The 22,627-nt window shown below is 42.7% G+C and overlaps 2 protein-coding genes across 3 annotated transcripts; one reads left to right on the top strand and one right to left on the bottom strand.

The window, feature by feature from the left end:
• Nucleotides 1-318: 318 nt before the first annotated feature.
• Nucleotides 319-7,562, top strand: SAP30 (Sin3A associated protein 30). The gene is made up of 4 exons (XM_074822805.1): nucleotides 319-970; nucleotides 2,462-2,584; nucleotides 5,199-5,297; nucleotides 7,231-7,562. Exons 1-4 carry the CDS (start codon nucleotides 665-667, stop codon nucleotides 7,351-7,353), a joined length of 651 nt encoding a protein of 216 aa, XP_074678906.1. The 5' UTR covers nucleotides 319-664; the 3' UTR covers nucleotides 7,354-7,562.
• A 2,917-nt stretch (nucleotides 7,563-10,479) lies between these two features.
• Nucleotides 10,480-17,639, bottom strand: SCRG1 (stimulator of chondrogenesis 1). 2 transcript variants are annotated; one of them, XM_074822806.1, is made up of 3 exons: nucleotides 17,453-17,639; nucleotides 12,592-12,854; nucleotides 10,480-11,057 (listed from the first exon to the last, which is right to left on the bottom strand). In XM_074822806.1, exons 2-3 carry the CDS (start codon nucleotides 12,825-12,827, stop codon nucleotides 11,003-11,005), a joined length of 291 nt encoding a protein of 96 aa, XP_074678907.1. In that variant the 5' UTR covers nucleotides 12,828-12,854; nucleotides 17,453-17,639; the 3' UTR covers nucleotides 10,480-11,002. The 2 variants fall into 2 exon arrangements, with proteins under 2 accessions (XP_074678907.1, XP_074678908.1); XM_074822807.1 differs by lacking the exon at nucleotides 17,453-17,639 and adding an exon at nucleotides 13,112-13,364.
• Nucleotides 17,640-22,627: the final 4,988 nt, after the last annotated feature.

The raw sequence follows: 22,627 nt of genomic DNA, 5'->3' as shown, positions 1-22,627 counted from the left end.
CGGGGGGAGGGCAGCGCAGCGCAGCGCAGCGCACCCCACCCCACCGCCGCCACGGCGGAAAAGAATATCGGCTCCCGCCCGCCGTCACCGCGGGACGACATCGCCGGCCTGAGCGCCGCAAGGCGGCCCGCGGGGCCCCCGCCCGCCCGCGCTCCCGCCGCCGCCGCCGCGCTGCACCTCGGGAGCGGTAGTTCTCCCGCGGCGGCGGCCGCCGAGGGGGCGGTGGGGAGAAGAACTGCATTTCCCGTGGCGCCCCGCGGCGGGGGAGCCGGCATGCGCGGCCGGGCCGGGCCGGGCCGGGCCGGGCGGGGCGGGGCGGCGCGGCGGGCAGGTTGCTGTTGTTACATAGGAAACAGCTGAAGAGTCTCCACATGACAGGGGGGGAAGGAGGAAGTGGGGCGACCCGCGGGGCGCTGCCGCCGCTGCTCTGGTAGCCGCGGGGCTCGGGTCAGCGGCGGCCGGCGGGGAGAGTCCTTCCCGCGGCGTGCGGGCCAGCTGCCCTTGAGGGCGGGCTTGCGCCCCGGTGCCGCCGCTGAGAGGAGGCAGCGGGGAGCGGGGGGAGCGCCCCGCCGGGCCGCGGCGTCTCGCCGGGGAAGTTTGGTGCGGGGCGGGATCCCGCCGGCCTCCCCTGGGCTTCCCGCCGGCTGCGGAGGTGGCGCCGGGCATGAACGGCTTCGCCCCCGAGGAGGTGACCCAGCGCGGGGCGGACCCCGCCGCCGCCGCCGCGGTGGTGGGCAACGCGGGCTCCGCCGTGGAGGTGCCGCCGCCGCCAGCGCCGCCCGGGCTGGGTCCGGCCGCCGCCGCGGGCTCGGCGGGCGCCGGGGGTGCGGGCGGCCCCGGGGCCGGGCAGCTGTGCTGCCTGCGGGAGGAGGGGGAGCGGTGCGGCCGCGCCGCCGGCAACGCCAGCTTCAGCAAGCGGATCCAGAAGAGCATCTCGCAGAAGAAGGTGAAGATCGAGCTGGATAAGAGCGTAAGTCTGGGGAGGGGACACGCGGGACTGCAGCCCCCCCCCGCTGCCGGCGGGGCAGGCAGACAAAAGCGGCCGGCGGGTCCCGGCGGTGCGTGCCCGGGCAGCGGCGGCGGGTCCGGCCCCAGCCCCGCTCCGCACAGTTGGTTGCTCCCGTGGCTTAGTTGGTTTTGGGGCGTTTGATAAAGTTTGCGGGCGTTTTTTTTGGCGGCGGGGAAGTGTTGCTTCCCCCTTCCTCCTCTTTTTGCGCAGCACGGTGGAGTTTGGCTGGCGCTGCAGGAACACGGCCTGAAAGTGCTTTCCCCCTGCGGGAGAGGGTGGGGGGAAGCGCTCGCCCCCCCCTCCCCCCCGCCTGCTTCTGGGGTCCCCTCTCATACACACACCCCCCCCCCCCCCCCCCAAGACCCGGGGGCATCGGCTGCGTTCCCCCTGTGTAGCTGGAGCGGGAAAAAGCGTGGCCGGGAAGAGCTGCTGCTCCTCCTCCTCCCCGGAGCGGAGCCTGCATGGCTCCCGGCGCGCTAGTTTGTGTCTGTTCCTGGCGAGGGCAGCGCTGGGCTGCTCCGCCTCGTGTTGCAATGTTGCACGTCTCCCCTTGCCACTGTATCTTCCGCTCGGCAGCCATCAGCCGCGGCTCGGCTCGGCACGGCCGGCCAGGGGGAGCGGACCCCCACACCCCGCCTCGGCGGAGGGGGCGGCCGCCTTCGGGCGTTTTTCCGCAGAAAGAAACGCCCGGGCATTTAGGGGGGTGCTTGTCCTGGCCCGGTGCTGCGGGAGGGTTGCCCGGCGCCGGGGTAAAGCAGCTTAGAATGCGCAGCAGCCGGCGTGACTGCTCCGCGCCTCGGCCAGAGCTTCGTGCGCCCCGAGGCCCCCCCCGCACCCTCCAACCCCAGCCCGGGGGTCCCTCGCCCCGCAAGCGTGGTCCCTAGACGCGGCTCCCTGCTCCCATCGCCATGAAAGCGCCCAACTCTGAAATTCAGGGGTGGTACGCGCCCAGGAGTTCTCCCAAAGCGTGCAGATCCGTACAAAGGGAAACTTCTAAAAAAGAAAGAAAAAATTGTGTTGCTTGACCTCGCCTAGGTAGTGGAATTAAAACAAGGAGGGGAGAATATAGATGGGAAATGAGAGCCGGTGTGAAATGGGAGACGGCTTTTTGCCCCCCAGAGAACAACTGAAAGCTTGTTTTTTTGTTTGTTTGCTTCCCGATCCCCGAGTCGCGATGAGTGGCTGGAGGGAGGGTTTTACTCGTGTGTCTCTGCAGCCTGTTACTGCTGAATCGGTCGATTGCAGCACTTCAGCGTCCTCTGGGCCAAGCCGGTGGCAGTGACCTGTAGCACAGCACACCCTTTATTAAGAAGAATCCAGTAGAAAAGCTTCCACAACTCAGTTAATGTGACTGTGGTTGCTGAAGGGCTGTCTCTGCACATGCATTTATATCGTAAGTCTGGGACCTACTTACATGGATTTCATTGAAAGATGCCATATTAACTCTTCTAGGCAAGACATCTGTATATTTGTGACTTCCACAAAAACTTAATTCAGAGTGTGAGAAATAGAAGAAAGAGGAAGGGCAGCGATGATGATGGTGACTCACCAGTGCAAGACATCGACACTCCAGAGGTAGCTAAATAGTTGGGTTTTTTCTAATTGTTGTGTTAAGCTTATTCTTAATGACTACTGAGTCTGCACGGGTACCGCTTTCCCACTCCTACAGCTCTTCTTACTTTGAGGCGTGTGGGAAAGGGAAGACTCTTGATTCACTGAGTTCTTAATGTAACAAAATCTAACTGAATTTTATGGTGTATTTTCTGTATTAATTGTGCAGAGTAGAATGAACAAGAATGTCTAGATTATTTTTAAGTGTCTTCTAGTTCTCTCAGAAGACTGCTGTTTTCAGCTTTCTCCTTCTTAGGGCTTCCCCTCCAGAGTGGTGCTTTGCCACATACCAGCAAACTCTGTCTTCTGCAGGAGTTGACAACCTGAAGGGAATTGCACATAGGGCTTGGGATATAAATGCTTCTCTGCCCTGCCCCTCTGATCCTTTCCTTCTGTGCTAAATGTGTTGCAGATGGCTCTTGCAGTTACTCTGTTGCCTTAGTCACATTAAACACATAAAGTTTAATGATGGTAGCTCTTTGGTTTTACCCCATTGTTGGGGCAAGAGAGATTTGGGGAGCTGTGCTAAAAGGAGTGGAGAAAGATGGTGTTTTTCCAACCTGTTTTCTCCACTGCAGACCAGTGAAACCTCACCCGTTAGTGAACTACAGCTTTCAACCTTTTTCATAGTATAGAACCTACAGCTCTCTTTCCTGCATGTGCTCTGGATTATTTCTGCTGCAGCCTGGTTTAGCAGGTACTCTTCCGCCTGTTAGTTTGGAGCAGAGGCTGTCATGCCTACCTAGTCCCTTCTAAGAGGGATTTTTAAACCAATCTTCAGAAATTGCTCCATAAGTGTTAATTTAATGCCATCCTTGTAGTCAGCATCTGCAGATGTCAGCAGCATAAAGTGATGAAACTTTGTACAAGAATCCATGCCTAAAGGCACGTGGCTTCAGTCTGAAGTCTCTGGCTAAGAGGATTTTAGGGGATTGGGAGTGGTTTGATGCTGGGCTGTGTTGTTTGTCTGTTAAGTATCTGGGATTGCTTCTCTGAAAGCTGTCTAAAGCTAATGCTCTGTGTGACTTCAGGTAGCTCTCTGGCACAGTGGTAGTCGCAGACATCCTGCAAGCCTGTTTTGTTTTCTCTTGCAAGAATTATAAAACATGTCACAACTGATGGATTTCTCTAGAACAAGCAAGCAAGCTCTGTTTTTTAGTGGTACTACTGCAGGAAAGAAAACTGCCTGGGAAGTATTTCTGAGGAGTTTCAGCTGGCTGTTTGGACAACAGCAGTATGGTCATCCCATGTGATTACTGTATGCCTTAGATGCCCATTGGCCCTTGACCTTTTTTATTTTCAATTGCTATCCAGTTTACTAAGGGGGGGGAAAAAAAAAGAATCATTCTTCTGAAGACTTTTAAGACCCTCCCATTTCCATCTCAGTGATGACCATCCTTATCTGTTAGAAGTGATTCTTACAAGAGAAGAGGCTTCTGCAGTACTGGTAGCTTCTGGGACTTGGTGGAAAGCTGCTGCTATGCCTCAGCATGATGCTCTGGGGTGCGGGTTCCCCACTATGACTCAGGAATTGGAATTTGTGCCGTGTAAACTTTGGAATACCAAAGGATACCCATCCTCTATCATGCAAGGAGGCATCACATCAAGTCTGGCCAGGTTACCAAGTATGCAGTAGCACTGCTGTTTAAGTATTCTGTAGTGAGGCTGCTAAATGAATTTAAAGCAAAAGTGAATGCTTAAACAATCTCTAATGCAGTGAGTTTGGAGAATACTACTGTAATTGCAACTGATCTAGCAGAATTTCTCATTCAGCCTGCTTTCTCAGCTTGCTTTCCCACTCAGTCATCTGATTAAGCTCTTACATTGTCAAGGAGGCTGGGAGGGTAAGCTGTTGCTGGGAGAAGTGACTGCTGATCAGAGTTCATGGGATTCAAAAATGACAGAGTACTGGGTTAAGGTTGTGTGTTTGTATCCCTAAGCGGACCTTGTGCAATTCTCTCAACTGTCAACTCGTGCTGAAAAATAGTTTTGGACAACTATGCCTGTGCACGCAACTCCTGCATTGTGCTTATGTAGCAGGGATATGTTTGAAGAGCAAGAGCAGCTGTTTTCTTCTCTTGCCTCAAGCCAAGAAAACTTTGCACTCTAGACTTTTTCCTGATTCTAATACGTGCTATCTTGTGGTGCGGATGTGCTATATCTTGCACATAACTTGTGTAAAATTTGATAGCTGAAATCATGATATAGGGGCCTCCTTTGAATCAGCATCTTCATATATGTTTTATGAAAGTTGTTACTGGGCTTTGTGTTACCATGCTTGAACTGGGGAACAACCAAAAAGTACAATAATGAGTTCCAAATATTGTCCACAGCTGAAGGGAGGCAGAGCTGTGCTCAGTAACAATAAAATGCTCTTAAACTGAGCTGGGCTGTTTTCCTTTCTGCTGGAAGGTGTAGGGTGGAGTTTGTTTTTTGTCAAAATGAGATCTGCTGAGTTGACTGTTTACACTTATGTATCTGAAATTCCAAAATGTTTTTGAGAGGCAAGCTGTTAATGACTGAATCCTTTTCAGTTACACTAGACTGTTTTCCTCCCCCTTCCCCCCTTTTCTTCTAGGTTGATTTATATCAGTTACAAGTAAACACACTTCGAAGGTACAAAAGACACTTCAAGCTACAGACCAGACCAGGACTTAACAAAGCACAGCTTGTTGAAGTACGTATGAGTGTTTGTTCCGTAATAGAAAATGCGACTTGCTATGGCATGTGGTTTTCTATACAATATGATCCTTGCATAAAGAGCATATGTAATCTGGATTTTAGGAGAACAAAAGGGAACTGCTTATCTAGCTTCCTTCTCCTGAGCCAAGTAAATCAAAAGTAAAAGTTCTTTCCCGAGGAGGGACTCTTAACTGCTGAAAGGAATGTGTGCTGCTTAAAAACATGAGGTGTTGAGTTGGAACAGTAAGATGATCTGCGTGTCCCTGAATATCATAGAATCACAGATTTATAGTCTGTGCATCAGTCACACCTTTACCCGATGTGTCCCACTGAAAAGAACTAGAAGCTGAGAGGTGGCAGCGAAGGTTCAGGCTTTGCTTTGAAAAGCTAGTTACTGCAAATGTGTGTTTCTGTATATGTAAAGGATGGAAACCTGAAAAACAGACTTCTATTGATAATTATTCTGTTAATTAAAACCACTGGGATCTGCCATTAGAAAAAAGGAAGTTTATGAAATTAGGTTTTTTCCTGCCAATGTTTCTAAAAGTGCTGAAGCTGTGTGTGAGTACAGCTGTATGTAAGCATCTTTGCTGCATGTGAGTGTAATTTTAAAGGAATTCTTCTGCACCGCAAAGATGCGGTTACAGCATGCTGATGTAAATACGTGGGAGAACTGGTGATCTTCTAACAGGGAGGTATAGCTACCATTTCTTCACTTTTGTGTGGTGATACACTCAGTGCAGACATTTTGTTGGTCTCTCCCTTAATCTGTGTGGATTAAAGGCAAGGTTCTTAGATGTGTGGGAGGTCTCAAAGCTGAGCTGTAAAAGAATAGTGCTGCTGCTACTACGAGTAAGAATGTAAAATCAATCTTCTTATAAGTGAGTTGAGGTACAGCTAGCTTGAATTAGCAGGATTGTGATTTGAAAGCACAAGCAGTTTTTCTTCTGCAAAACTGGTGTTTATAAGGGTCTGGTTTAGGTACATCTCACGAGTTATTTGCACTAGCTTATTCTTGTGGTGCATGGTGTGCATGGGCAAAACTACTTCTGTCACATGCTTGGTTTGACTGACCTGCAGGTATTTGTTAGCCATAGCCACAGAACTTCCTTAGTTTACAGTACATGTGACTCCTTGTAAACTGTCCTAATGTACAATAGACACTCCTCTACCTGTTACTTAAAGTCCACTACTTCTCTGAATTTTTTTGGGGTGGGGTTTAGAAAGCTTCTTAACTTGCTAATTAGGCTAAACATTTGTACTTATATCCTGTGGTAGTTACATGAGTAGTCCCATGTTTCCCACAGCCAGAGAATAGATTTAAGCATGCAAAATATTATACCTGCCTTCTTTTAGGATCACAAAAGTGATCCAAGAACTGTTTAGAGATTGTCATATTTTAGTGGTTACAGCATGATAAATTTTCATGGATAGCTCTGTTTTGAAGAGCTGAATGTTCAATTATAATTCTTGTGTTGTCTTAGATGGCTTTCTATGTGACTTGATACAAACACACACCACAACCACCCTCAACCTGAGTGATGAGCAGTAGCCTCTCATTTCTGTGCTGTCACTCTGTTGATATTCTGTAGTCATTACTTGCTTTATAGTCAAGCTTTAACTACACAGATGTAAAGATAATCCCATGCTTGTTTTGAGAGCTCATTTGGTTTTTCTGAAAAATTTCTGGGCTTTTTACTTTGGAAATCAGGGTACGGTCTGCTATATTTAGTTCATAGTTCTCAATAAAGTGGTTCCTGATTACCTTTTTTATGACTATTAAAGTATTTTGTAGAGAAGTAGCTCTTCCTTTTGTTTTTAAGCTTCTTGGTCAATCTTTTAATCTTTAACGTAGTCAATTAAATCTGAATCTTCAGTTTCTGCATATAAGAGTGGTTACTTAATTTCCTTGCGTTCTTCCTTTATAGATAATTGGCTGCCATTTTAGGACAATTCCAGTGAATGAAAAGGACACCTTAACATATTTCATCTACTCGGTGAAGAATGACAAGAACAAACCAGATCTAAAGATGGATAGTGGGGTTCACTAGGTGGACAAGGTTGGGACTGAGACTCAGGCCGCAAATCAAAAGACTGAGGGTTTTTGTTGATATGCAAAAGCTTTCTTTGTAACTTTTTTTCCCCAGAGAGTTTGTCTCTGTTTTATTTTTCATAACCTTGCTGATTTGTTTGAAAACCATCTCTTACGAAACAAATTTCCTCAGCAAAAGTATTTTAAATAAATATCACTGATACTGTTGCTCGAGTGGGTGTGTCTAACTTTAGTGAGTTACTTGTACCTAATAGTTAAGCTTTGACTAATTATGTAATGGTATTAAAAATATTTTTCAATTAAAGTGTGCCAAGGATATATTTATGAATGTACTTCAACTTCTCATGATGCAATGCCTTAAAAAAAAAAAAAGGCTGTAGCAGACTTGACAGTAAATTCTTTTTGCTAAGGTAAAAGACTTTAAATGACAGTTCCAGTTGTTAGCTGGATAGAAATGGCTGAATAACATTCTTTTTCCTCTTTGGAAACAGGAATTGATGGGGGCTTTTCTGATTTGTTTATCCATCTTGTCATTGCTGGGATATGTGCTTCTAAGCACTGAGGCCTTCCTGCTCCTATATTCAAATGTAAAAAAAAAAAAAAAAATGCAGCTCTCAAATTTCAAAGCTATAAGTACAGATGAAAGACTAGTGCAGCTTACTGTGCGGAGAAATCCTTCCACTTGTTAAGAAATCCTTTAGCTGCTGACTATTCCATTCATCGACATAGTCTGCTGCTAAGAACTTACTTGGAAAATGGAAGATGGAGTCTATGCTGGGTCAGTATGGTATGTTCTAATGGCATACTATTTCTTTTTCGTGGTGTGTGTTAGCCTGTTAAAAAAAACCAAAACACCGAAACCGACCCAAAACTTACGGTAACTTGTAAGAAAAATATCCAGTAATACTTTTGCTTTTAATTGAATATCTTAGTAAAGTCTGATTTTGAAGGCTATATTATGAATAACTTCTTGTAATGTTGTTTAACCAAGTCTAAATATGTGGTGTATGGAATAGGATTTCTTTCTGCTTTAAGCTGTGCACATAGGTTGAAGAAAAGGCAGAAGGAAAAGAGTTTTCATCTTAAAGTAGAGGAGGACACAGATTCAGCTTGTTCAGTTAGCACTTGTTGCAACTTTTAGATCAGATGTTTAAAAGCTTTTTCTTAATTTGGGAAAACCAGGAAAGCAGTTTTTCTGTGGTCTAATCAGCTCCATGTTAATCCCGTGAGTTTTTTTGAAAACTACTACTTTGCTGGTATCACTGCAGCTAAGATGCTGCACTTTGCTTTTTTTGACCTATTATGCTTGCATAGAACTGAATGATGATAAACCCTAACCTCAAACTGGCTCTCTTCCCAGTAGCTCTTAGTGGCCTGACTTCTTTCACTTGCAGTATCTTACGTATTTCCACAATAAAGTTCTGCAGTGTTGGCTTAAGTTCAAGATGGTTAGTGATACCTAGCTAGTGGAAGCTAAAATTGGTATTCCTTTGAAGAGATGTTTTGGTGCCCATTTCACTGCAGTGCCTGTAAAGTTGTTTGCTAAATATCCTTTGCACAAATTCAGCTTGTCATCTTCAGAGTTCTAGTTGAAGAAACAGCCAGGGCTCTGGGTAGGACATTCAGAGGATAAAAGCTTTTTCTCTGGGTGTGTGATGAGGATGAAGAATGTTCTCACCCAGGCCTGGCATGACTTATAGAAGAAGCTTTGGGAGGGAAGGGGAGTGAGGAGAGAAACAAAAGCAAGTTTTTATGGGAAATCAGTCTTAAAGTAGTAGCCTAAGTGACATTACCCCGCTGCATGTAGAAAATGGTAACATTTTTCTCCAGCAGATGATGGATTTTCCTTAGCCAGGGGTGATAGAGGGAAAGTAACTGAAAACCACCTACTAACTTTACTAGCCAGATTTGCATCTGCCTTAAATTTTTTGCTGCTGCTGCTTTGGAAAGCTGTGAATGCCAGGCATATGCAACATGATTCATGTAGAAACTAGATGGCACAACCAACAGAAGTTACGTGCCCTTATTACTGCTAGAAGCTTATAGAGGACTTTTGCACAAGAGCAGATACCATATGTTTTCTTAGCAGAGCACTGACTTTGGATATTTTGACTGTGGGTTGCCAGATTTATGTTGGTTTTTTTTTTACCCTTAATTGATGATTTGGTAGGAAGCCCAAATGACTCAGGAATAATTACACAAACCAGACTTAAAAAGCCTGGTGACACAAACTGTTTGTTTAACAGTCGGTAGCCTAAAAATTACTTGGCAAAAATAGTACACACAGATTTACTTGAAACATTTATTATTAGCTATGTATAATCACCCCCCTCCCCCACTATCCAACCCTCGTTTACGAACAGAGGAAGGAAAACAGTCATCGTGATGTTTTGTACTGCATGTGAAGTAAGTCTGGTAAACTGGTGGCAGCAGTTTTTGTGGTGTAATGGTGTAAGATTATTAGATGAACAGTACACTTTTTGAGTGGAAAAGACTAAATGGTTGCTTCAGTACTACTCACCTTCCATGTAATTGACTAAAGAGTTTTTATATGTAAGGCATGTAAGCTTAGCTTGTTCAGGTGGCTTTCCTTAAACTTATAAAGGGACATACATTTTTGGTTGTTTTTCTCTTGTACTGTAATGGGTATTGGCAGGTGTTGAGAGGTGACTGTCTATCTACAGCCTAGATCATGATATCTCTTAAACGTTAAGATGATTACTTCTAATATTTTGAGATATTTTGTGTTTACTTCCCTAGCTATTTCCCTACAGGGCTACCCTAAAATTAAAAACCCAGCACTTTAACTTAATTCTGAGGTACTGCATTTCAAACAGGATTTAAAAAGTTGCTTAAGTGTGGATTTTTATCTTGCCTTAACAGACCTTGCATCAGTCCCATTCTTTTTTAGATGTCTTTCTTAAGATATATATACACCTGTAACTGTTCTAGTAGTTTGAAAGTTCAATGTTAAGATTAACCCATTTAAGGTTTTACAGATTGCATAGTTAATGCAGGTGACCACTTAGATATAATTAAGACCCAAATGTGCTTTAGTACTATTAATGTGAGTTTTGACTTCTTTTTTTTTTCCAGTGGAATTTTCAGATATGAAAGGTGAAAGTTTACCTTTTATATGTGCATAGCTTTTTGTTTAAGATGCCTAAATAGAATGTGGGAGCCTGTCTGCAGAAGTGCCAGGTACTGAGTAGCTTCAGCTTAGAACAACATTAACTCTGTGATAGCAATAAAGCAATAGAAAGCTGCCCTTGCAGTAGGTTGCTACAAGAGTCACGTTCTTAACCACGTGAAGGCTTAAGCTTGGAGTTCCATCAAAACTAGTTGAGAATGTTATGCCGAGTAACATGAGTTAGGCTTTTTGCTAGGGGATGCGTATTAGGATGTATTACAGTCTACCCCGTTATGGAAATTAAGGCAGCTACCGAATTTGAAAGGAGAACTTCTTACATATTTGAAATTCCAAATAGCTATAGAAAGGAAATTTTTCTACAGTGTAAAAAGAGGCACTGTCTTGTGGTTAGAAAAGAAGTTTTTTTGTTGGTAGTGGTTTTGTTTTTCCCCTTGAAAACATTATTATGTGCTTGTAGAATGATGTCTCTTGTCTTCACCAGCAGACCCGATGTCCATCACTGACTGTTGCAGGGGATCACAAAAGATATCTTTGGTCCAAAGAAAATATCCCTGAAAGATATTATCAGATATTTAAATAATTAGTTTATTAGTTTATCAGAACTTTAACTTGACATGCATTTCCAGTTGTGGATTTTTTTAGTTTGTGGTGGGATATATGTGGATTACTGTGTGGGATGCCCTTCCAGCAATGCAAATACAACTGCAGGTCTGGATGAAGAATACTCCATTTCTACCTCTGCTGGCCTGGTTTGGAAGTGATGGTAAAACTTTCATTGACTGACCAGAGTGCCAGGACTCCACCCTGGTATTTTATCTTTGAGAAAGTAAACTTACCAAATATATAATATAAAAATAAAGACCTTTGGCATGTGCACGCATACTGTTTAGTGCAATTCGTCCCGAGAGCAGACCTGCAAAGTAGTTCTTCTGTGCCTCAAAACAGTTGAAAGAAGACCTGCTTATGTATTTGTATCAAAGTAAGGGGCTTTATTTGGCTGCTCAAAGGTCAGGGTTTGAAGCTGGAAACCCAAAGTGTGCTTCAGGGTGAGGACACCATATCTGGTTTCAGGGAGAGTGAAATATAAAAAACTCATTTAAACCCTGCCCTCAGTTTGAATGTGAGGTTTCTAGCTTTAGAAGTCATTCTCACTTAGCTCAAATCTAGTCCTCTATGGGAGTGCTGAAAAGTTGCCTTTTATTGGATTTTAGGGGACTTGAGAAACTTGGGTGGTAAGAGGAACACACATAAAAAGTAATTTTTGTTTGTCTATGTAATGCCATCACATTTTAGTGTCCCTGAAGGATTAGTAAGTTTTGAAGTGTTGATATTTTTAATCTGTATTTCCCAAAGTAAAGAGGTTGCTAGAAAGCTGAACAAAATAATAACTCTTAATACATTTCATTACTTTAAATCAGTATGGGCTGGTGGTGTTTATTAACTCAATATTTATTTTGTTGGGATGTACATTCTTTCTGTGAAACAACAACAAAAAAACCCTTGTTCAGTGAGAACTTCAGCATTCAGCTTTGTCAGCAGTGCCAGTGAGCCAGAGAAGTGTTGACGTTCTTGGGCTAAATCTTTTCTCTCCCTTGCAGGCATTTGTGCACCTCTGTTTCTCCTGTTTGCTTTCCTACTTTAAACAGCTGAATTTACAGAATCATTTAATCAGCTGACGTATCTGCATTCACCTTGGAATAGCAATATGGTTCTTTACCGTGGAACAGAAATCAAATGGTTTTGTTTATGGTCCTGAAAACATCTTCATTGCAAAGTGCTGTGAATAAGAATTTGATGTAGTTCTCACAGTTAGTTTAGATCAAAGAAGAGTCAAAAGTTGAGTGATTTACATGCTAAAGTCCCCTGTAATAGGACAATGCAGATTTACAAAATATGCGAAGCATGTCCTAGGTGAGTCTGTGAAAAACAAAAACTGAAAACTGGCAGCATATCATGTAATTGGCTATATCTTGATATAATTTCAAGCCATCTGTTATTCCTCCAGTGGAAACTGTGAAATGATGGAAATATAATGGGTGGTCATGTAGAACTGTGCAAGCATGTATGAAATGAGCATGGTCTTACTTCGGGCAGCAGAGCAATTCATTCAAGTTGCAGTAACAGATCACCTCGCAGCCCTTCCCTTCCCAAAAGTGATCTTGCAGACCATCCACGATTTGTCGAAGGTTTGCCGTGCCCTCAGGGATGTTGTGACAGTTGTGGTCTTTGAGGACCCTCTTGTAACAAGAGGGACGCCGGGAAGGCACCGCAGGGGTACCCAGGAGGGTGCTCAGCAGAAGCAGCGCCGAGACCATCTTCATTCTTTCGAAGCTTCCTGCAGCAGAGTGCTAAAGAGAAATGAGGTATGTGACACAAGTATAGATGCTGAACAGGTGTCTTTCCTCAATTTGCTTTCTGGCTTGCATTTTTCTTTCCTGTGAACTTTTGGAGGTTTGAGCCTGAGAGTTGGAGTGTTTTCTCCTAGGAGGTAAATAATATTGCAGCAGAACTGATATTCATTACTTTGTGTACAACCTTGGGAATCCTTTCATTGGGAATTGAGGCTTCCGTTGCTGGCAATTTTGTTGTTTCTTTGGCCTCTCACCTTGAGAAAATTGCTTTGAGCTGGCTGTATTCTCTCAGTGGTGTAAGTGAATGTATCGATTGCTACCAAACCAGGGGAAAATGTCCGGGTGTGTTTCCTTACCTTCCTGGCCATTTTGCCTGTCAAAGCAAGTCACTCACATAAAATTAATAGTATCTTTCCCCTCAAAGTTGTGGAAAAACTGTCTGCTGATTGAATCCTCTGTCATAGACTCCTCGAGAAACTGAAGTGTTAAACAGCATAGGAGGCTGAAACTCTCTGCAGTGCTGCCAAGTGCCACTGTCCTGGACTGCAGGCTCTGGTATGATACAGCATTACTGAGAATTTTCTCTTTTTTTAAAATCTTTTTTTGGTACGGCAAACTGCTTAGTTGGGTCTTGCTACAGGACATCATTATGGTTTAATTGGCTTTTTAAACAACAGGATAAACTATCCCTTGCAAAACTCCTGTTGGTGACTAGGCTTTCCGTTGTCTGCATGAGCTTGTTTAACACTAGCTGTGCTATTCTGTGCTGCTTTTTACAGAGACTGACCATGCCACAAAGCTTTGGATAAGACCCTTGAACTTGCATTCACTTTTAAATTAGCATTTTGACCAATGCTTCAACCTAGACTTTATTAGGCGAGAGAGTGAGTTTTTTACCTTTCCTCATGCTTGAATGAAAGGAGTCTGATATCTTACTGAATTTAAATAGGATTTCTCCTCTGAAAATGAACCTAAAGCAATGGCCAGCTCTGCCCAGTGAGCTCTCCCTGAGTGTTCCTCCCTGTACCTGTGTTAGCCTCAGGGAAGACTTTGCTGCCCTTCATCCTGTTGGCACTTCAGAGTCGATCCCAGACATTATGATGTTACGGGCTAGCCCTAGTCTTTTTTGTGGGGCTGCAGAATACAGTGCTCTAGAATAAACCAAAAATAACTAGGCATAAGGCACTGTCTGATCAAAGACTATCAAAGGCCACATTAAGATGCAAGAGCTATTAGCTAGATAAGAAAAAAAAAAAAAGGCATGCTAGCTATAGAAGTCAATTAATAGCATCCCACTTGGGTTACTTTGTAAAACTCTTGAGATCACCATTGAAAAACAAATAATAAGCTATTAAATGTATAAATTTACTGTATTTTCTAGTAATTTTTCCTGGGTAGGTATATCACCACCATAGCTATCTTGCTGATCTTCCATTTCTTCAGCCAGTGAATGACATGCTAGAGACTATAAGAAAATTGTGGAGTTGGGATTTGTATTAGGGATAAAATACTACACCTCGATGCTCTTAGATTATATTTTTCCATAAGATTTTGTGCAAACTTGTTTTTTGAACACCAGTAGCCAAATAAAATATTGAAAAGTGGCCAATATATTAAAGAACATGACTGAAGTGAAAATAAGCTCCTGTGTATTTTTTAACTTTTGTTGTAGAAGCAAAATTCATTGAATGATTCTTTTTAATTTCCGTGAACTTGTATGTGAACTTTTGAGTAGGAGACTCCTATAAACTGCTAATAATGGAGCCTTGGGGATCTATTTTTTAATTACCTTAGAGTGCAGTATTGAATAACATACTGTCTTTATTAGTTTTAGACCTCAAAACTACTTCTCAAATAAAGTAAACATTGTTCTAACTTTGCCTGATGTTGTTTTTTTAGACTTGAGTAAAGACTCTGTATTATTATAATAATGGTTTTATTTTGTAGGAGTATAAACACTGCAGTTATGAGGTTTCTGCTCAGAGAAGTCTAATACTTAAAGAGAACAAGTTTATTTATACTATACCTTGATAAATGCCGATGTCAAGAAATACAATTTAACATTCTTCTGTTCAAATAATTGAGCTTAATTATTTAAGTATTTAATGGAAGAAAATTTCCATGAAAGAGAAATTTAGGAAGCAGGGGTTTATGCCCGTTTTTCCTGTAATTGGATTATTCTGTGAATTCTTCCCCTGAGGATGAGGCATTCATGATATCTTGCTCTTGTGTATGGTTTTTTTTATTCCTAATAATTTGGGTGATTTTTCCTTACCTGAAGTTCAGCTGGAATGCTCATTTGAATCTGCTGCCAGCTGCCTGTCTGCTCAAAATTTGTAGGAACTCATTCTGTCCTGAAAATGGGCAGATTTTCTGTAGACTGTCAAATTGCTGGGTTCAAAAATCGTGACCTACAATTTAAGGTAACTTGCTACTTGTTTTGGAACATAGCAGGATATTGCTGTAGTGCATCATCGAGAGGGTTTATATGGGTGACTGCCAAAATTGGTATTAGTGAAGTCAATATGCTGGTGAGCTACGGATAGACAGCTTCACTAACAGTCAGTTATGCATCTTACCAATGCTTGGCATTGTTACTATTCAGAAGAAAAATATTTATTTTATTTCGCTTACATATTTTCAATGTTTTTTTTCAGATCATAACCAAAAGGAAACTTTTAGCCAAAAGACCTTTCTTCAAAAGGTTCTTTCCTGTGAGAGAAAGGTCCATATTTGCAGATGAAAGATTGCTAAGGACCTGAAGTGTTTCATCAGCTCCCTGTGTGGGATTGATGCTGATAAACTCGACAGGCCTTTCAGATGCAGCATCTTTTTCTGACAAACTGCTATAACTTCTTTTCCTGGTTACAGTTGCACAGATAATGGAATGTCACTGATTGCCTAGGTAAAGAACCAAGCTAGTATGTGCATATTTATTTCAAAATGTATGTCAGAGATCTCATCTGCTTTTGCATACCACAGAAACTGTCTTTTCTCATAAAACAAATCAGGGAAATGTGATGAACAAATCCAATTACTAAGGTGACTCAAAGACTCATTGCTATCAAGCACCCTCTTACATTTCTTTATTTTATAAAACCTTCTGAAAAGGTAGCAATGCATATCATTCTAAGCCTGACCAGGTTGTTCTATCAAGATCATATAACTTCAAATTCTAGCATGAGTAAAGCTATCTAAAAATATTTAAAACAAGCTCCTAGCATTTGCATAAGTTCTTTTCAAGGGATTACTTTGGTTACTTTGACATGGTATAAGTAAAGTTTGAGACCAAGTGCAGCTGGAAATACAAGTGCTTTGAAATAATTTGGAGTTCTGTGTAAAGGAAAACAGCTGGTTTGGGAATATGGACAGTGAGTCAGGAATCAGTGCTAACCCTGCTTGTTCAGCTGAGAATGTTTGAATTACCCTGCCAGGCAATTCAGCACCACATACCCTTTGGATCTGCTAGATGCGGAGGTAGGCAGAAAAGACCAAAGAGAAAAAACAAACTTTCAGCCTCCTTGCCCAAGAACAACAGGGTAACATTTCATGAGAAGTGATGCCCTTTAAAGCTCACATGGTATTAGTAGGAGCTCAGGTGTTAGAAACAGGTGATAGAAATAGGGAAAACTGAGAAATGGCACAAAATTTCAGCACCTCTGGAGATCCTGCATGTTTGGGAAACGATAAATATTTACAGTTTGGTCTATCAACCATTAAATATACCTTTCAGAGTTAAGCAGGCTGCATCTCCAGTTGCCTAATATTGAAAACAAGGAATACAGTAATAGGTCACTTTTGGTGTGTGATCTTTTCCAATCTGTCCAGTGGCATGTGCTAGGTTAACAAGTTGCACTTAAAGTGAAACAAATTTAATATATGTTTGCTTCTTAATGTGCATGGAGTTCAAGAGCTAAAAATATCTATTTAAAATAAAATATCTTTTATTGTTTTTCAAGTTTTCATTTCAGAAACACCTGTAAAATACTGAGCTAAGCATTTAATATTTAGCGCATAATACTTAGGATTATTAGTGCATTCCTAAAACCATTACACAAGAACTGCATAACTGATAATATGATGAAGAAGTTTTTTCCATTAAAAAAAAAATTAATCTTTCAAACCTATTTGCTTGAACAGTTGGTGCATTGTAAGGACAGCAGCTATTCCACTGAGGATGAATTCAGTGAATTACTGCTTTGTAATTACCATCAATACCATGATTCTTTCCAGAAATTGAGTTCTCATTAAAACCCATTTATTTTTCTTAAAGACAGCAATTCATTGTGAACACACCTCTCTCCATATTCACCAATTTTGCAATCGTATTGACCACTGGAAGGCAATACAGTATGTTTAATGACTTCGGATGTTAATATGTAGCATCCAGCTTTGAAAAAGAACAAGATAGTAAAAGAATTATCTTTAGCTGGATCGTATCCGTGCATATGTCTTGAATAGCATCCTTTACCTACAATATATCTGCTTCTCCCAAATCTTCTTCTGCATGTTCCCATATATATTTCTAATTCTGTACTCCATAACTAGCATCAGCAGAACAAGTGCACAAGGATAATTTCAGGAGTAAGACATACCTTTCTTTTCTGCTTCACTCCCTTCTGCTTTCTTGGCAGCTGTATCTTTTTAGATGTACCCAGAGAGATCGAGAGCTAGCAGGGATGAGAAGAGGGAGGGCTGACGGGAGTTGCTGTACAAACAGTCCTTTGTTTGTCTTGACTTCTGCCTGTGACTGACGTGCTCTCCTCTCCAGCAAGGGGCAAGAGGATGGGCTTCAAGAACTACCTCTTTCAGTCACTGCCAACCTAGACTGGGGTGGGGGGGGTGGGGGAAATGAACTTATCCTTTCCAGCAGGAAACGATTAGTTCATCTAGGATCCAATGAGAAAGCCTCTCCTCGGCAAAGCATAACATCCAGAACAGGGGAAGGGGAAACACCCAATGGGATGGGATACCTGTGTCTTGCTGTGGAACATGAGCTGGCTGGGGGCAGTGGGAAGGAGCCGGGACCCAGGATCGCACAGACAGAAGAACGTGGTTGCTGGGCAGACACCTCATTTTGCATTCGGCAAAGAAGAGCAGACCTAGGCAACAATCTCATGCAATACTTTAATTCCTGACTTTGTAGTTCTTTCAGTTTTTTGAAACTGAAATAATACAAAAATCCTGGAATTACTTTAACCAGACTGCTAGCACAGCATATTCAATGATGCCATGCATTGAGTTCCTTGCTGACCAAACATTTAATCAAAAAGTAAAACATTACATTGAACAGTATTTCAGAGGAAGTTATTTTAGACTAAAATAGCTAATCAAATGATCTGGTACCATAAAAAACACATAACAAGATTCTTACATGGAACTGAAGTATTATGTATTAATGAGAAAATAGTCTTGAGGGTGAAGCGTCTGCCCTCATATTTCTGTTGCAGTTTGGCCCTCATTCTATTATGGCCATCCTGTATCTATTTTGTGATGTGAATAGAGAAGTATGATTGCACCTTAGCTGTTGAGCTGTTATTCTTACATTTACTAGTCTGTGTTGTTTCGATTCTTGTGTTGCTTTGTAGGAGTTTGGTTTTCTCTATCTGTTGGGCTGCTTCTAGTACAGATGTTTGTTAGGAGTACAAAAAGGTGTGTCTGCTCAGCTGACTCAGTTTACAATTTGATGTCTTGGCGCTCATTTGATTTGATTTATCATGTGCCAGAAGTGAACGAGGGCCTCTGTAAGAAGTGCATGTCCCAACTTTTGCTGCCTCAGCAGGGAGAGTAGGCAAAGGGCATAGATGCTTAGAAGCAAACTTCTTGAAACTGAGCCTACCTACTCGTAGTGTTCCCTCTGTCTACTGGAGATGAGCAGCTGGGACAGTAGAGAGCAGGATACATGGTTGTACCTCTGCCTCTAATTAAATGTCAGGCAGGATGTTTTTTTGCCGCTACTGTTATGGACATGGCAACTGAAAAGGGGAGGGAGGAGGTAGCTGTGGGCAGCTGCTGTCAGAACAGGACATCCTTGCCTTTTCAGGGTGACAAAATGCCTAGCGCTGCCTCTGCTTTTCTACAGAAATTCTTTTCTGGTGCAGATCCTGGCCACAGTGGTCCATGCCTTAAACGAGATTGCCTAATGCCTCTGGGAGTACGCAGTGTTCCAGGGCAGCGCTTTACTGGGGGAGGAGGCTGTGAACCTGCTGTGGATGGACATCAGCAGGGGACTGGCTATAAGCAGGGATAAAACTTGGAGGAGGAAATGAGAGCGTATTGTGCTGATGCTCTGAATTTGGATGCCTTTTTAGTTAATTGCACGTACATGTTGGTATTAATAATTTGAAGTTTTAATCAGAAGATGTAATAGAAGTGTATTAGGATTATTCCCTTGCTGCCTATTTAAGTTCTCTTGTGTTTTCCAGGGAGTAGCTGTGTTTCCAGACCACATTTTGAGAGTCCTGTTTGGACAGCAGTCCAGTGAATTGATAGTTTTGTTTATAAAGTGAAGTGTGTGAGGGATAGTTTTCTTCAGGGAACGTCCTGCTGCATTTTGAGAAAAGACAGTTCTAACAAAGCTGGTGTTTTGCTGGTAATTTTTTTTCCTCTCCCTCCATAGCTCCATGTATGATGTTTTAGTCACTGAAAAAACATTTGGGAACAGAAGGATATTTTCTCCCTCATGATGCTGCTTCAGAGTAGAGACTGTGAAGCAAATTGGGATTTGGAGGAAGCAAAAGTTTTCAGGAATTTCGGCAGGGAAATGCAACCCAAGAGGAGGTAGGAGAAGGCTGATGTAGGAGCAACCCTTAGAGGTGTGAAAAACAAGGTGGTTTATAGGAAAATGCATTGAAGGGCAGGGGAGCCTGCAATGGGAGAAAGCAAAGTGCAAAGCAGTACTTCAGATCTTGCCTCCTTTCTCCTTTTCCACTTTGCCCCTAACCCATTGCCCTGAATATCTGTTTACTGACTTGGTCTCCAGCCCTGGTGGGCCTTTATTTTCAGTTTCTTTCTGCCTTTTTGCTCTAGTACCATGTCCCCAGCGGCCTCGGCAGCCGGTGTCTAGCGCAGGCTGGCGGGGTGCCAGCCGTGGCAGAGGGGTATTGAATATCACACAGGCTTTTTGTTCCTCACCATGGCATCTGGGAGCTGAAGGAGAACCATTAAGAATTCTTGCTTTTTCACTCTCCTTCATCTATGTAGAGATAGTAATCAAGAATCGCATTCAGCAACTTATATTTAGAGACACTGTTTTAGATGTATACGTATCCCTGTTCCTGCCTGAAGAGGTATGGCAATATTAGAGGTAAGACGCAAAGTAGAGCTGCTTTCTTTTTTTTTTTTTTTTTTTTTTTTTTCTCTCCGCCCTAGGCTAGAGCTATTGGAGCCAGCAGGAAGTGATGGCCTATAAGGAGGCAGTGGCAGATGGAGGCAGAAGGGGATGGTGACAAGGTAGCAGCAGCAATCCATAGGAGAGAAGTAGTTTTCAAAGGAGAATGGCCCTTGGTAGAGTGAGAAAGAAGAAAGAAAAGGCAGCACTGAACTTCAGCTGCAAAAGCATGGCTGCCTCTGACTCTGGACTAAATTTGTGTAATGTGCCCTGGGAAAATAATCTTCCTTTTTCATTTTATTTTTTTTTAAGTTCTCAGCATTCTAAATCTGCTTTGCGTTTTTAACATGAGCCACACAGGTTTAGCTTTTCTCTGTAAACAAAAAATCACTTTGCATCTTATTGTATCCTTGATATCAACACAGCTCTTTGCAGGCTGACAGTGAGAAATACCAATTCTTCTTCACTCACATGAAATCTTTTTAAAAAATACCACTTAACCTATGAGTCAGCCAGCTCATTAATATGTAGAGTTTATGTGAGGAGCTCTATAAGGAACCTCAGAACCTGATTTTGGCAGATGAAGTCTAAAACCTGTACTTGAAGATCATAAAGAAATGTAAGTATTGTAGGGATGCATAAAGACCTCAGACTTAATGCCAGCAATAATGACAGTGCCAGCACAGCTAAGATATTTACTGCTGTCATCATTTGTTACGGGATCACAGTGGGTAGGGTGCCTTGGAGTCAATCTTAAGCGCAATGGATTTTGAAGCAAAGATGAAAAATCTTATATGCTCATTTTGCAAATATTCACATGTGTAAAACAAATGTAGCTCACACTGCATCCCTCACATCATGCTTTCCATCACTCAGCATCTATAATGTCAGTCAGAAAAAGCATTTGCGAACAGTTTTTTGTGCTTTGTATAAGTTTAATTTTGTGTCCTTTGTTCTGTTGATGATTATTTTTAGAAAATGTCTGTGCTGTTAAATGCTCTACAATTGCCTTTGCAATTCCTGCATCTCATAATTTGCTTTATACCTTGTACCTGCATTAGCTTGGGAGATTCATCTGGGCTTTCTGGAACACTGTTTGTCGTTTGTTCTGAAGCAATCAGGGGTATGGTAGTTCTTGTTTGTGCAACATTTCTTCTATCTCTTGCCTTTATTGTTGGGTGCTGCTTTACTTCCAGCAGCTGTTCTCTGTGGAGTCCCAGAGCCCCTGTGTTTCCTCTCTCTCAGATTTTTGGCTTCCTAGTTTTGCTGTTAGTTTACTCAACTTTTTCTGCAGGCTGCAATCTGTGCTTGGTTAAAATATGCAATGCAAAGCACTGGGCTAATCAAAGGCATCTTTTAGTGTATTTCCTCAGATCAGTGGTCTGTTGGCATAGTCAGGCTGCTGATGCTTTTTAGGAAGGCAGAGAGGATGCAGTATATTCAGAACCTGCTGATCCTATGAACTGTCAATTCCAGACAGGCCAAATGAGTTGGTGTTGTAAGTGTGTATGTATAAAGTCTGGTGTCTCAGGCTGGCAAATGAATCTAAATATATTATGGAAAAATTACTCTAAATTGAGAAACTTCCCAGTTACCAGCCATCATTGTTTATCTGATACCTAGAATCCATGCCTGGTCTGATTGTGCATTCAGAATGTTATGGGGTTTTGTTTGGGGGTTTTTTATTGCTTTGCTAGGAATTGGCTTTTGATACTTAAATCAGCTGGCCTTGAGGGTGTGGAGCATTCTACAGCTGCTGAAGTTGGTTGGTGCCAGGAGTCTGAAAGAAAACTGAGATACCCTTGCCTCTATCACCTGAACTAATTTCTCTGTAGTTAAAGAAAAAAAAAAAAATCACAGAATCATTGAATGGTTTGGGTTGGAAGGGACCTTAAAGATCATCTAATTCCAGACCCACTGCCATGGGCAGGGACACCTTCCACTAGACCAGGTTGCTCAAAGCCCCATCCAACCTGGCCTTGAACACTTCCAGAGAGGGGGCAGCCACAGCTTCTCTGGGCAACCTGTTCCAGTGTCTCACCACCCTCACTGTAAAGAATTTCTTCCTTATATCTAATCTAAATTTACCCTCTTTCAGTTTAAAATTGTTACCCCTTGTCCTACCACTACACTCCTGATAAAGAGTCCCTCCCCATCTTTTCTGTAGGCCCCGTTTAAGTACTAGAAAGCTGCTATAAGGTCTCTCTGGAGCCTTCTCTTCTCCAGGCTCAACAACCCCAACTCTCTCAGCCTGTCCTTGTAAGAAAGGTGCTCCAACTCCCTGACCATCTTTGTGGCTCTCCTCTGGACCTGTTCCAACAGGTCTATGTCCTTCTGTCCTGGTTTTGCTTGGGATAGAGTTAATTTTTCTTCTTAGTAGCCAGAATAGTGCTGTGCTTTGGATTCAGTATGGGATTTGGTATGAGAAGAATGTCGATAA

The sequence above is a fragment of the Strix aluco genome, chromosome 4 (genome assembly GCF_031877795.1).
Source record: "Strix aluco isolate bStrAlu1 chromosome 4, bStrAlu1.hap1, whole genome shotgun sequence".
Taxonomy (NCBI): Eukaryota; Metazoa; Chordata; class Aves; order Strigiformes; family Strigidae; genus Strix; species Strix aluco.
This window is presented reverse-complemented; position numbering and strand designations above follow the sequence as displayed.